This window comes from Chrysemys picta, chromosome 8 (genome assembly GCF_011386835.1).
Source record: "Chrysemys picta bellii isolate R12L10 chromosome 8, ASM1138683v2, whole genome shotgun sequence".
NCBI lineage: Eukaryota > Metazoa > Chordata > Testudines > Emydidae > Chrysemys > Chrysemys picta.
This window is the reverse complement of record NC_088798.1, coordinates 80,326,348-80,340,347: the sequence shown is the minus strand read 5'-3', so window position 1 is coordinate 80,340,347 and position 14,000 is coordinate 80,326,348. Positions and strand designations below refer to the sequence as shown.

Sequence of the window (14,000 nt, the reverse complement as noted above, 5' to 3'; positions counted from 1 at the left end):
ATGTTGGAATCTATTTGTACTCTAAGCATTTACTTCTGGGCCTTAGTAGAGGTTGGCAATAATGATGTTGGCTGCCTATGCATTGCAGGTCATGCCAAGAACTAAGCATGTTTTCATGGTTTTTCCTCTGATCCTGCTGCTTTTACTATATATTGCTTTCTTGCTCTGCTGATCTGTCATCCCTGTCCCAATACTCAACTCAGTCATACAGTTCACAAGTCATACTTTCCTCAAGCCTTGAGTACTTTTTTTCCCAACTTGCTTGTCAATTAAAATCATCACATCTAAACATCAAATATTGTGCACCCTCCTGAGTTAGAACATAGTTGTCCCATATTGCAGGAAAAACTCCAAGGGAAAGTTGTCCACAAGAAACTCTGAAGATAGCCTGGAAGCCAGCATTTGCATTATCTTAAGGTGAAGGGGCCAATTTTGGGTTGGGAAAGAGTGGGGCTGGATGCACAGAAAGGACTCAACTACCATGGTGGGGATGATGATTATGGGTGGGATAGGAACTTCCACTCCCTCCACAGTATTACCTGGATGCAGAAATAAGCTTAAAACAATCCTCTTCCAAAAGATAAAAGAATAGGAAAAAGATTTACTGTAGAAGTTCTGCTTGCTTAGGATAATCATCTGGTGCATATATTCACCCAGTTGAACAGCTGAGATGAAATTTCTTGCTCTGTATTCCCAGCAAACGTTTGAGCAACTAAAATGGCTAGCTAGCCTTCAAAAAGACTTTCTGATATTTCACTATTATAAATATTAGTTTTGATTTTGACTGATTTTTGCATTTTGGACACCTGATGTCTGAATTGTTCATTTCCCAGCAAAGATAAGTAAAAAGCAAAAAAGAAATTCTATATGTAAATATGAAAGGTAAGAATAGTGACCGTCTCAGTTCCCATGTTTTAAAATGTGATCGTTTTCCCCAATTGTTGTGCTTCTTACCAATATTCAAAATGCCTCTTCTGACAAGCATTGCTTTTGCCAAGATGGATTTATTTCCTTGTCCCTTAGCCATGTTAGTTCTTTTTCCTTATCAGTTTCCTTTCTACTCCACTCTGCATTGTAATGTTGTTCAGTTCTTGCCTAACACTACTACGTTTAACAGTCCTCAGTTGGATTAGCATTGGCTAGCTCTGGAAGAGGAAATCCATATTATCCCTACATGCTTTGGGAGCATCCTACACTGCGTGGATACCCACTGTTGCCACCCTCTTTCCCCGCCCCACATAAATTCCAAATGTATTAAGGACTAGCCTGTTCCTGTGGGTCCAGTCATTGAGTGTAGTGGAAAGTTGTTGATTTCCATAACTTTATCACATCCGAAATATTGCTTCCCACAGCCAATTCCTTCCCTTCCTTAGACTGGCAATCAGCATGAGGAGCAGTATTGGGGGCATAGAATCTGACAGTGCAGACTCTCTAAAATGAGTAGAGGAAGTGTGAAATGAGCTTTCTGCCTGCTGGGAGGAGTAAGGGTAGCATCTCTCAGGAAAGAGGAGTTGGGAGAGATGGCATTGGGTGGATTAGGAGGAGGGGGAAGGAGTAGGAAGAAGCAGAAACTTACCAGCTCTTGTCTGTTACAAATCTAAAGGATGAATATACTTGACCTCAGAGACTTCAAGGGTTAATGCACTTCATTTATCCATCTATATTTTACTTCTGGTAACATACATGCTTGGATGTAGTCTTTATTTCTATCCCTATCACTTCTATACGGTCTCGTTCAATATTAACTGTGTATTAGGTTGTTAAAGCTGTTTTTACTAAATCCGTGAAATACAATTCATAATGCCTTTGCCATAGCATTACTTTCAGCTTGTGCTCTTACATAGAGGATATATGCTGCTATTCCGTGTTGCTTAATTGCATGTTTATTCTTTTTTATTGTACTTCACATACACACATTAGACATATAAATTAAACTGGAGTCTTTTGGATGTAGAGGACAGACCTTCTGACTTTATAGGGCATGTAGTGAAGATTTTTTTTGGATGGTGCAGATGTTAATTTAATAAAATAACATAACAAAAGACTTCAGATGAAAGCTTTTCTTGTTTTTTTTTTTTTTTTTTTTTTTTTTTTTTTTTTTTTGTCTGTTACTTTGAAAATCACTTCACTTCAAAAGCAAGTCAGTTAAATCCATGGTCTTAAATCCACATTTAAGTGTTCTCTCTGTTTGGCTACAGCTGAAATCAATCTTTTAATTATTCATATGCCTTATAATAGAAATGGGTGTGGTAGATATTAATGTTTGCTCTTTGAACATGTGGACTGTATATGGAATTTTATTTGACTGTTGACTGCTCTGGCTAAATGACTACACAAAGGCATCTTCTTGGATCTGCTCCCTGTGTGTACTAGATGATTCCTTTTTTACTGCTTTGTTTTTGTTTAGCCATACAAAACAAAGTATTTCATAGCTTTCTTGTGTATAACCAACACAATTGTTCGTGAAATTTTAGCTGGGCTTACAGAGGAGTCACTGAGTGTGTAACTAGCCTTGGAGAAGGTCAATAGGTAATGCCCAATAAGGACAGCTATGACAATTGAAAACCAGCCCAGGTTGAGTTGCATACACCAGCAAGTATTAAAAATCCATCTTTATTGTATAAGAGCATATTTAATATGACGAGATAACTCAATGCCATTTCTGTACTTGTAGGAGTAGAAAAGTATTTTAAAAAGTATTGTAGTGAATGTCAGCTGCTGAGTTAAGACTGCAGTCCCCAAAGTTTCCTGGGTAAGGATAGGAGTACTGAAAGGTTTTTCTTTGAGTCTTAACATTGGTATGATTTTTGCTTGATGTTTAGCTACAAATGGCTACGCTGCTTCAGATGAAAGGTTCTCAGGCAGAACTTGAGCAGCTAGAACGCTTGCAGTCAATGTTAGAACAAAAGAATGGTGAAATAGAAGATCTTCTAATGAAAGTGAGGCAACTAGAGAAATGTAAGGTACGTATTTCACAAAAGAAACTTGAGACGTTTAACTATCGTAATGTGGGACAAATAAGTTCTTCAAAATATGAAAGGAGGCTTTCAGTATAAATTCTTACTTGTAATTCCATATAATCTCAATGGTGCTCACAACTCTTATTTAGGTTGGTAACAGTCTCCATTTTACAACTATTGTGTGCATCTTTTAAGTCCTAAAGAGTCTCACAACTCAAATTTTTATTCTTGTATATTAAGGCCAGAGGGACCATTCTATCACTTAGTCTGACCACCTACATATCATAGACAATCATTAAATTTCATCCAGTTGCACATGTATTGAGCACAATAATATGTATGGCTAAAGCATATCTTCCAGAAAGGCTTCTAGTCTTGACTTAAAGAAATAGAATATCTGCTACTACTCTTGTTAGCTTTTTCAAATAGCTAATTACCCTCATTGTTTAAAGATGTCTGTTTTTTCTAATTTGAATATGTCTGGCATTTGGTTCTTGTTATCCCTTTTTCACTAAATTAGAGCCTTTCGGTATCCTATATCTTTCTCCCCATGAAGGTATTTGTACACTGTAATCAAGTCATTCTCGATCTTTTTGATAAGCTAAACAGAGCTTTATAAGTCATTGACTGTGAAGCATTTTCTCTGGCCCTTGAATAACTTTTGTAGCTCTTCTCAGCACCCTCTAATTTAAAAAAGTGAAAAAATTTGGACACCAGAACTGGATGTAATATTCCATTATTGTCTCAGCAGTACCATATACAGAGGTAAAATCTCCTCTTTTCCCCCTCACTTGCCCCTTTAAAGTAAACGTATTTTGCTTTGTAAAGGCTAGCTGGTCACTGGTTGTGTGTGTGAGAACACGAACACTTCAAGGGCTAGACTAAGGTCAGACCTGCTGGGATAAATGCTTTGGCTTGCAGGGCAGCTGGAAGCCTAAATACTCAGTGTGGAGGAGCAGGGATACAGGTTCCTGCTTGAAGAAAAGTGAGGGCTAAGAAGCTTGAAACATTGGTGGATGCCCTGACAGAGCTGAAGAAGGGGATCCGAGGGACAATTGATACTGTGACTGTCCCAGTTCTGGTATCAACAAGGAGACTTTTTTTCATTCTGTTGTTCACTAATCTACAGAATGTTTAGGTAGCTAACTCTTTACTGGAAAAGGAGGGTAAATTTTTAATCAAGGCTTCTTGTGTACCTTTGAGACTGGAGGATCTTTTTCGGTTCTGGCTGCTTCTCTAAAACAAAATTTTGGATGAAAACACTCAAATGAAATGAAGCTCTTGATACCTCAAGTTTAAATCCCTTTATAAAGACTACCTAGCAGGTAGTTTTGTCTGCAGCGGTTGTATTAAAATTTTGATGAAACAGTGAAAACTGTAAATAGAATAGAACTAATGCACTTCTGAAAAAAAATACTAGTTGACAATTTTTTGAACTCTTCCCTTGCATCAGAATTTATATGAGAACATGAAAGAATCAAAACCTTCTAGTAGCAGTTCAATAGGTGGAGAATTTGAAGATGGCTATTATACAGATCTGCTTCAAATGAAACTTGAGAACTCCAAGTAAGTGTGTGGGGGTTTAAAGCCTAGAAATAGAATTTTACGTATTTACAATGATTAAAAAAATACTTGTAATCTAAATTAATTTACAGCTGTCTTACGCTCTGCCATTTCTTCGTTTGTCCACACGTATTCTGATCTCAATGCACATGGATCCTGGGTGCTCAAAATTGGAATCTTTAGGTCATCAGAGGCTTATGGCCTTGTCCCTTGATATTGAGAGAGGATGTAATAACGAGTTCTTCTTTGAGTGATTATTCATGTCCATTCCAAGCAGGTGTGTGCGCGTGGCGTGGCATGCACGCCAGCCGGAAGATTTTCCCCTAGCAGTGTCCGTGGGATCGGCCTTGGCGCCTTATATAGGGGCCCGCTGACCCTCCACTCCCTCAGTTTCTTCTTAGCGCCGGTGACGGCTAGGTGGAACTTTGCTCGCTCTTGCAGCAAGCATAGCAGTGTCCCGTTTCAGTGTATATAATAGTTTCCTCTCTTAGTTTAGAATTAGTTAGTTGTAGATGGTTGATAGTTTGGGGGGGGGGCTTTCCCCCAAAGTACTCGTCGCCCCGCTGGGGCATGCACGGGTCCCCAGGGTTTAAACTCTGCAAGGACTGCGGGAAGCTTATGCCGAAGAGTGATAGAGAGACCGGTGCAATATCCGTCCCAGGACTCTTAAGGACAGAGAGCAGAGACTCAAAGTGCTCCTGATGGAGGCGGCCTTATGGCCACACTCGGACCCCGAGCTGGTTGATCCGGCGCCCAGCGCCTCTTCCTTGGTGCGCAGTGCCCTGGCACTGGTAACAAGGCAGGAGGCCCAGTCCAAAACCTCTAAGTCCCGGCACCGGAGAGAGTCGGAACGTAGATAATCAGCCTCCGTAAGGCACTGATCACCATCTCCGGTGCCCGCTAAAAAGAAGAGGCTGGTGAGGGGCCGATCACCCCACCAGGACCTTAAAAGGCCGGTGGCATCCACAAGTGCAGGGGGGACAAGCTGTGCCACAAACTCATCCTCCCATAGCTCTGACTCCCGCCCCGGAGAGGGTGCGGTCGAGATACCCGGACCTCAGCGAGGAAGTGTCTCCCATCGATGCTGGAGGTGTTCGAGGTGGTCTCTGACTTATTAAGCCTCCGGTGCTGGCCTCTCTGCACCGGTGGAAAGAGCTGCCGACCATGGCCCTACCCCCAATACAATCAAGGGGCAAGCCAGCCATGATGTCACCTCAGTCCCCGCCCTGCACCATTCCACCGGCACTGGTGCAGAGGGAGCATTCCCCAACCCCGTGGCACCACTCCCCGGCAACAGTGGGTACTGCTTCCCCTAGGTCCTCCTATTAGGAGACCTCAGATTCGGAGGCAGAGTCCTACCACTCCAGTAGATTGAGGAGCAGGAGGTCGGCTTCACAGGCGAGCCAACAACCTTACTCGCCACAGTGGCAGCAGCAGTGGCATTCTGGACTCCCTGGGATTACCATCAGTCCATGGGACAGGCGTACAGCCCTCGCTCAAGGTCTGCATCGGTCTCCTCGATGTTGGTGGCTCCGCAAATGCCTCCACCACTGGCACTGCCATCCGACAGGGGTGTGCCACAACAAAGTCCGGCACCCCCTAGTCATAGGTATCGGCAGGGACCATGGTTCCGACACCGCAGGCACCGCCCAGCATGCCTCGTCGTTCAGTGTCGACTCTGGTACCGGCCGCGGTGCCACATCTCACGTCCGCACCGGCCGCTCAACCGCAGTACCGTGAGCCTCTGGCCCCTGCAGAAACTGAGGGTACAGAGGAAGGCCCTTCGCAGGTGATCTCCTCCTCTTCCTCTCCGGATGAGGCGGTCGCGGGAACTTCAATGGCACCGGCACTAGAGGACAACCGGGTGCTTCAGCAACTACTTAAGCATGCAGCCCAGAGCCTGGCGATCCAAGCGTTGGAGATCAAGGTGGATGTGGATCCGGTAGTGGACGTCCTGGCCCCCTTGGGCCCATCCAGGGTAGCCCTACCGTTGATCAAAACGATAGCCGATACGTCCCGTGCTCGGTGGCAGACGCCAGCTTCGTTGGCTCCTACAGCCAAAAAGACAGAGGTGCTACTCATGCCCTCCAAAGGCCACGCGCACCTGTATGCCCACCCTCCCCCGGACTCTCTGGTCATGGATGTGGCCAACCAAAGGGAACGTCAAGGGTTCCAAGAGTCTGCACCGAAGAACAGGGAGGCCAAAAAGTTGGATCTGTTTGGCAGAAAGGTGTACTCAGCAGGGGGACTGCAATTACGTATAGCCAACCAACTATAGTGAGCCGGTACGGACACAATAAATGCTCAGCATTGTCTAAGTTCGCTGAACTCCTTCCCCAGGAATCGCGAACAGAGTTTTCTGCTCTCGTAGAGGAGGGGAAGTTAATCTCCCGGGCATCCCTCCAAGCAGCCCTGGATGCGGCAGATGCAGCCTCCCACACACTGGCGACCGGGCTGGTTATGAGGCGGGGAGCCTAGCTTCAGGTCTCAAGCCTTCCACATGAGGTCCAACAGACCATCTAGGACATCCCCTTCGAAGGGCCCATGCTTTTCTCCGAAAAGATGGACAAGAGGCTACATAGCCTAAAGGACTCAAGGGCTACCCTTCACTCGCTGGGATTACACACCCCAGTCACCCAATGTAGGCAGTTCAGGCTGCAACCGGCTCCGTGACCTTACTAGCCTCAGCACCGCACGGATGCCTTGCGTAGGTGGGGCAGGAACAGCAGAAGGAGGCAACAACAGCCCCCAGCCAGCAAAGGTCCCCATCGGGGCCTAGACCCCCAATTTGAGGGTACGGTCAGGGCCAAGCTACCGGTCAGGACTCTGGATCCTACCAACCCTACCTTTTTGTCACGTCTGTCCCCCCTTCTATCGTGCCTGGTCCCAAATCACATTGGATAGTTGGGTGCTTTGCACGGTAGAGAGGGGATATTCTATCCAGTTCTCCTCCCTTCCGCCCCACCAACCCCCTTCCTCGTCCCTCTTCAGGGACCCCTCTCAAGCAACTTCTAATTCAGGAAGTGCAGTCCCTCCTCGTAGCAGGGGCAGTGGAGGAAGTTGCTCAGGGGCAGGGGCTTCTACTCCCAGTATTTCCTAATACCGAAGGCAAAAGGGGGCCTCAGACCTATTCTGGACTTGCGGCGTCTGAATAAGTTTGTAAAGAAGCTCAGGTTCCGCATGGTCTCCCTGTCCTCTCATTCCCTCCATGGATCCAGGGGACTGGTATGCCGCCCTCGACTTGAAGGACACGTATTTTCATATTGCAATAATCCCCCAACACAGGCGTTACCTCAGATTCGACGTGGGCAATGACCATCTTCAGTTCACGGTTCTGCCTTTTAGCCTGTCAGAAGCCCTGAGGGTCTTCACAAAGTGCATGGCAGTCATGGCAGCCTTCCTGCGCAAGCAGGGGATTCAGGTGTTCCCCTACCTGGACGATTGGCTCATCAAGGGCCGTGCCAAGGCACAGGTGGTGGCTCAGGCGGTCTTCATCAGACGGACCTTCCTCGACCTCGGCCTCCTGCTGAACGAGGCCAAGTCCACCCTATCCCCCACCCAGAGGATAGAAATTATAGGGGCAGTTCTGGACTTGACACACGCCAGAGCGTACCTGCTGGAGTCCAGGTTCTGGTCCATGTCCGAAATCATTCTCGGTCTCCAACGCTTCCCGACCACCACAGCAAGAAACTGCCTCAAGTTAATGGGTCATATGGCTGCGTGCACATATGTGGTGAGCCCCGCCAGGCTCCGGCTGCGCCCTCTCCAGGCCTGGTTAGCGACCGTATACCGGCCGGCCAGGGATGCCCTAGACTCTGGTGATGCTCCCTCAGACGGTGCTGGATTCCCTCCAGTGGTGGCTTGACCCGCAGGAGGTCTGCGCGGGAGTACCCTTCGCCAGCCCTCCCTATCCTTGGTAACAGATGCATGGGATGTGGGGCGCATCTGGGGAACCTCAGGACCCAAGGCCTTTGGTCACCAGAGGACCTTTCCTTACACATCAACGTTAGGGAGCTAAAGGCGGTGCGTCTAGCCTGTCTGACCTTCAAATCTCACCTGGTGGGCAGGTGCGTTTCAGTCCTCAGGGACAATACATCAGCGATGTTCTAGATCAACAAATGGGGGTGCACGCTCCTCTCCCCTGTGCTGGGAAGCCCTTGCGTTATGGGACTTTTGTGTACAGAACTCAATTCACCTGATGGCATCTTACTTCCTGGGGGAACAGAACGGTTTGGCGGACTCCCTCAGCCGCTCGTTCCATGGTCATGAGTGGTCCCTTCGCCAGGGTATAGTATGCTCAATTTTCTGTTTCTGGGGCTATCCCCAGGTAGACCTGTTTGCCTTGAGAGAAAACAGGAAGTGTCGACGTTTCTGCTCTCTCATGGGGCGCAGTCCAGGATCCCTGACGGATGCCTTCCTCCTCTCATGGGAAGGCGGCCTGCTTTACGCCTTCCCCCTGATTCCCATGATTCACAGGGTACTTCTCAAGATCCGCAGAGATCACACTCGTGTCATCCTGATAGCGCCAGCGTGGCCGCGCCAACACCGGTACACGTAGCTCCTGCACATGTCCACACGGGCGCCCCTCACGCTGCCCCTGCACCCAGACTTGATCTTGCAGGATCGGGGCCATCTCTGCCACCCGAACCTGGAGTCGCTCCACCTCACAGCCTGGATGTTCCATGGCTAAACCCTGTGGAGATGCCTGACCTTCTGAGAGCATTGCAAGTCCTTCTCGGTAGCAGAAAACCCTCCACTAGGGCCACGTACATGGCCAAGTGGAAGCGCTTCTCCATCTGGGCTGAACAGCAGGGACAGGCTCCATTGCTTGCCCCGATCCCTCTTATCCTGGACTACTTGCTTCATTTGAGACAGCTAGGACTTTCCCTCTCTTCGGTTCGGGTCCACTTGGCGGCCGTCTCAGCGTTCCACCCAGGAGTGGAAGGTGGTTCAGTTTTCGCGAACCCATTGGTTGGTCGCATCCTCAAGGGCCTGGACAGACTGTTTCCGCATACTTGGCAACCAGCACTGGCTTGGGACCTCAATTTAGTCCTTTCTGCCCTCACAGGGCCCCCCTTCGAGCCCCTGGCTACGTGCTCTCTGCTATCTCTCTCATATAAGGTCGCATTCCTAGTGGCTATCACCTTGGCCAGGAAGGTGTCGGAACTCACAGCACTGACGTCCGAGCTTCCATACGCTGTCTTCCACAAAGACAAAGACCAACTCAGGCCACACCCGGCGTTCTTTCCGAAGGTGGTCTCCCAATTCCACATGGATCAAGACATTTTTCTCCCTGTGTTCTACCCTAAGCCACACTCCTCCGGCACGGAGTGTAGGCTGCATTCCCTAGATGACCACAGGACCCTGGCATTCTATATTGAAAGAACCAAGCCATTCAGGAAGTCAACGGAACTCTTTGTTGCCATGGCCGACAGGATGAAGGGACTCCCTGTCTCATCACAGCGGATCTCCTCATGGATCACGGCCTGCATCCGAGAATGCTACGGTTGGGCTAACGTGCCTGCCCCGCCAATCACCGCCCACTCCACAAGGGCACAGGCCGCCTCCGTGGCATTCCTGGCTCAGATCCCAACACAGGAAATATGCAGAGCTGCCACGTGGTCCTCAATCCACACATTTACATCACACTATGCCATCATACACCAGGCCAGAGATGATGCAGCCTTTGGCTGCGCAGTGCTCCAATCTGCAGTGAATACCGACCCCACCGCCTAAGATCAGGTTTGTGAGTCACCTGCTTGGAATGGACATGAACAATCACTCGAAGAAAAAACGATACCTACCTTTCTGTAACTGTTGTTCTTCGAGATGTGTTGTTCATGTCCATTCCAGTACCCACCCTCCTGCCCCTCTGTCGGAGTGCCAACAAGAAGGAACTGAGGGGGTGGAGGGTCGGTGGGCCCCTATATAGGGCACCATGGAGGCGCCAATCCAGGGGGCGCCAAGGCCAACCCCACGGATGCTGCTAGGGGAAAATCTTCTAGCTGGCATGCACTCGCGGCGTGTGCACACACCTGCTTGGAATGGACATGAACAACACATCTCGAAGAACAACAGTTACAAAAAGGTAGGTAACAGTTTTTTATCTTAAAATCTCCTCTGCTCTCCATAGGGCTACAGATCCCTTCCATGTTACTGAAGCCCTTTTATCTCATTGGCATAGAGTGCCTCCCCAGGGACAATGCCCTCTAGGATTCCTTTGTAGCCTGGCTTCAGCATGCCCCTTCTTTAACACCTAGAATGCTCATTTTCGTCTTTGTTTTGTTAACCTTTTATATTCGTCTCTCTTGGTCCAGGAAACTGAAATCTACGTTACTGATGTGATTGTGAAAGACATTGTGTGGCTTTTACTATTACTCTAGAGTTTTTCTTAGTTTTGATTGTCTTGGATTTTAGTTCTAGAGGTCCTTGGCTTTACTTTCATCCTTAGCTGTTTATAAATTAATGCCATTGCCACCCCCAGTCTAAGGTTACATGTTACACTTATTTCAAATTAAAGAGAAAATTGTGTATCTAAAATATTATTGGGAACTTCCTTCTGGTTTGAAGTCCAGGTTTGATCATACAGAATAACAGCAGTAAAGTCTTCTACTAAAATGATCCAATTTGGTACTGTATGCAGAGGAGCACAGCCTCGGCTTCAGTGGAGCTATGATAATTTAGATCAGCCAGAGATCTGTCCCCCAGTCTTCAGTATTTAGTTCAAATGGACTACTCCCAGTCCAAACATTGCAAATACAGGCTCTGAAGTTGAATACAAAACTAAATTGTATTTGTCCATGCACAGGTTGTTATTTGGGAGGGAGGGTTCTCAGATTAAAGTTGTATTGTATAATTTTCACTACAGTGTTACATAACTGCTTGTTCAAGTACCTTGTGTTCTCCATTAAACTATTCTTCTTATTTGAGAAATGAAGAGATTTCAAAATTCAACTTTTGGGTTGGGATTTTTCAAAGCTTCCTAGAGGATTTGGACTTCCAATTGCAGTTAAGTGTTCTAAGAGGGTGTGAGCAACCAAATACTTTAGCTTTGAAAGCTCACTGTAAATTGTTACCTAATTTGACCCTTGTGAATTTCAAACTGGTCAATTCCTTTTCCTTCCCAGTAAGGAGACCGAAACTTTGAGAAACGAACTATCCTTACAGAGGATGAAAGCTTTATATGAGAGCCAGAGGGTTCTGGAGGTAGAAAGGAAGCTTTTTGCCAATGAGAGGCACCTGCAGGTATGCCAAAGTGAGAACATGAACTTGCGAGTTATGCTGGACGAGCTGAAAATGAAGTACGAACCTGAAGGTAACTATTTCTGATCACTAATAAAGTTGAACAAAATAAATACTTGAGCCTCTTTTGCTATAACTACTTTTTTGTTGAGGCTTGAGTTTTCAACCAACTAAAAAGATTCCTTCAACCTGACCATAAACACTCTACTTAAACAAGTGACTGTAAAACATCCCGCTGTCTTGTAAATTGCTTTATTGAAATGAATATATTGAATTAGTATACTGACTTTTAATTTAACAAGTCTGAAATCTGTGTGCGTGTGTATATATAGTTGTGCTATAGAATTCTGAAACTGAAACATGGAAATTCACAGCAAATAGTGAATAGAACTTTTGAAGCAGGATGCAAACTCTGGATGCTGGCATTTTTACCAGTCCAAGACACTTGGCCTACACATTACTCTGGAGATCTCTGAAGCAGCTCAGACTTGTTTTTGAAAGTGAGGGTTGACCATGTAACTTTCTCCTTTGTTAGAGAGAATCTGCCACAGCCATGCATGCAAAGCAGTGGCTTAGCACTCTAACCTTGCGCATTATTATCCCAGCTTTTAAAGGCAAATTTTGTGTTGGAGCCCACCCCTTCCTATACTTCAGGCCCAAGCTCCTGCCTGAGCCACAGCTTGAAAGAGCTGTCTATACAGCTATTTTTAGAGCGCTAGCCTGAGCCAGAGTCTGTTGACCCAGAGTGGGAGGCTCACTGCCCATGGACTGTATAGACATGTCCACTGAGTACGAAATCTTTTGTGGTGCTGTTTACTGAATGGGTTTACCTGTTAAACTCTTTCCTTTCTATATGTCCCCCCCCTTCTACTCAATATGGCATAGTTGGCGAACAAAACATTTCTCCTCCACTAGAAAATGGTGGTCAGGTTGAATCTCTCTTGAATTCACAAAATCTTACCAGAAACGAGTATGTGCTGGTTCAGTCTGACAAGGCTGCCATGTCAGTGCTTGTTCATACTCTAAGCTGGCTCAAACTGGGGAGAAGTCAGAATGCCACAGTAGTTCCTTATTGTGAGTGAATTCTTCCAGAATCTCCCTCACTGAGAAGTCTGTTGGGTGCTACTGTATGGCCACTACAAAGCTTGTGTATACAGCTAATTGTTCAGCTCACGTTTAATCCTATAACGGGAATCTGAAGGAGTCCCAGAGTCCAAAGAGAGGTCAGCTATCTCAGGTACTGGCAGGAAGAGAAGTGCAAGCTCAGCTCTCTGCCAGTTCGAGACGCTGTCTCTAAAAAGGAAGCATTGGTAATATTTTCTATTTTCTGTTGCCTGCAAGAATGTTTTACAGCTAAAAAGGCTTAGCTGTAACTGTTGTCTTGTTTCAGCAGTGGAGCAAAGCCTAGTTCAGTGTGAATGAGAACTGTTGTGATTATTTCTAAATTTCCATTAGCTTCAAGCCGCCAGGTATGCTGATCTCTGGATAACCCTCAGTTTTTTTTCTCTTAGTTGTCTTGGGACAATTGCAAACTTCCTATGCATTTCTTGGAGCAGTTGAGAGGTGTACACTGAAAGATTAGATTAGAGGGCATGGTGGGATTGCTGCACTACTGTGACCGTGCCATAAGTACTCCTGTTCTTTTAGCGGCTACAAACTGGGGTCACGCTGCTTCATAACCATAAAAAAAAAAAATCAGCATTTTTGAAAGTTAGGGAATTGGAAAGCCCTAGGGTCAGGGAGGTCACACTTGCCCACCTAGAGATGAAACTATGGCCCACATGAAGAGTACAGCAAAGATAATAGGCAGATGTGTAGTGAAACAAATGTGGAAGAAGTCCATGGTCATGAAGAAAGGAAACTAAAGTTAGGAAATAGAGTACAGTTTGAGGTAGCTCCTTCTGCCTAAAAGAAGCACCTGCCTTTTATTTGAGCAGTACGTCATCAGTAAGTTTTAGCTACCAGGACATCAGCTCAAATGTCAAAAAAATCAAAAAACATAAAAGGAGGTATGTGAAGTTAGGTATATCTGCTTAAAAGGGTTTGGTGAAAGTTTTAAAATAGAGGTGAGAGAACGAAAGCAGAGGTACCAATTAAAGTCTTTTGGGACTCTTAGATGTATGTTACTAAAAAGTCACTGTCTGATAGCTCCATCAGCATGGAGCCAGCTAAACATCTTGATGGTCTGCATTAAACAAATTCTCACCTAAATAGATTCAATGCTATCTTGCTGGT

The 14,000-nt window shown here is 46.2% G+C and overlaps 1 protein-coding gene across 12 annotated transcripts in view; it reads left to right on the top strand.

Annotated features, from left to right (window-relative positions):
* Positions 1-14,000, top strand: part of SPDL1 (spindle apparatus coiled-coil protein 1) — a 61,767-nt gene that overhangs the window by 33,463 nt on the left and 14,304 nt on the right. For all 12 annotated transcript variants that reach the window (XM_065554863.1, XM_065554861.1, XM_065554857.1 and 9 more), the window contains 3 exons: positions 2,823-2,963; positions 4,414-4,526; positions 11,651-11,838. In XM_065554863.1, coding sequence (XP_065410935.1) covers positions 2,823-2,963; positions 4,414-4,526; positions 11,651-11,838 — 442 coding nt within the window. The remainder of the gene's footprint in view (positions 1-2,822; positions 2,964-4,413; positions 4,527-11,650; positions 11,839-14,000) is intronic.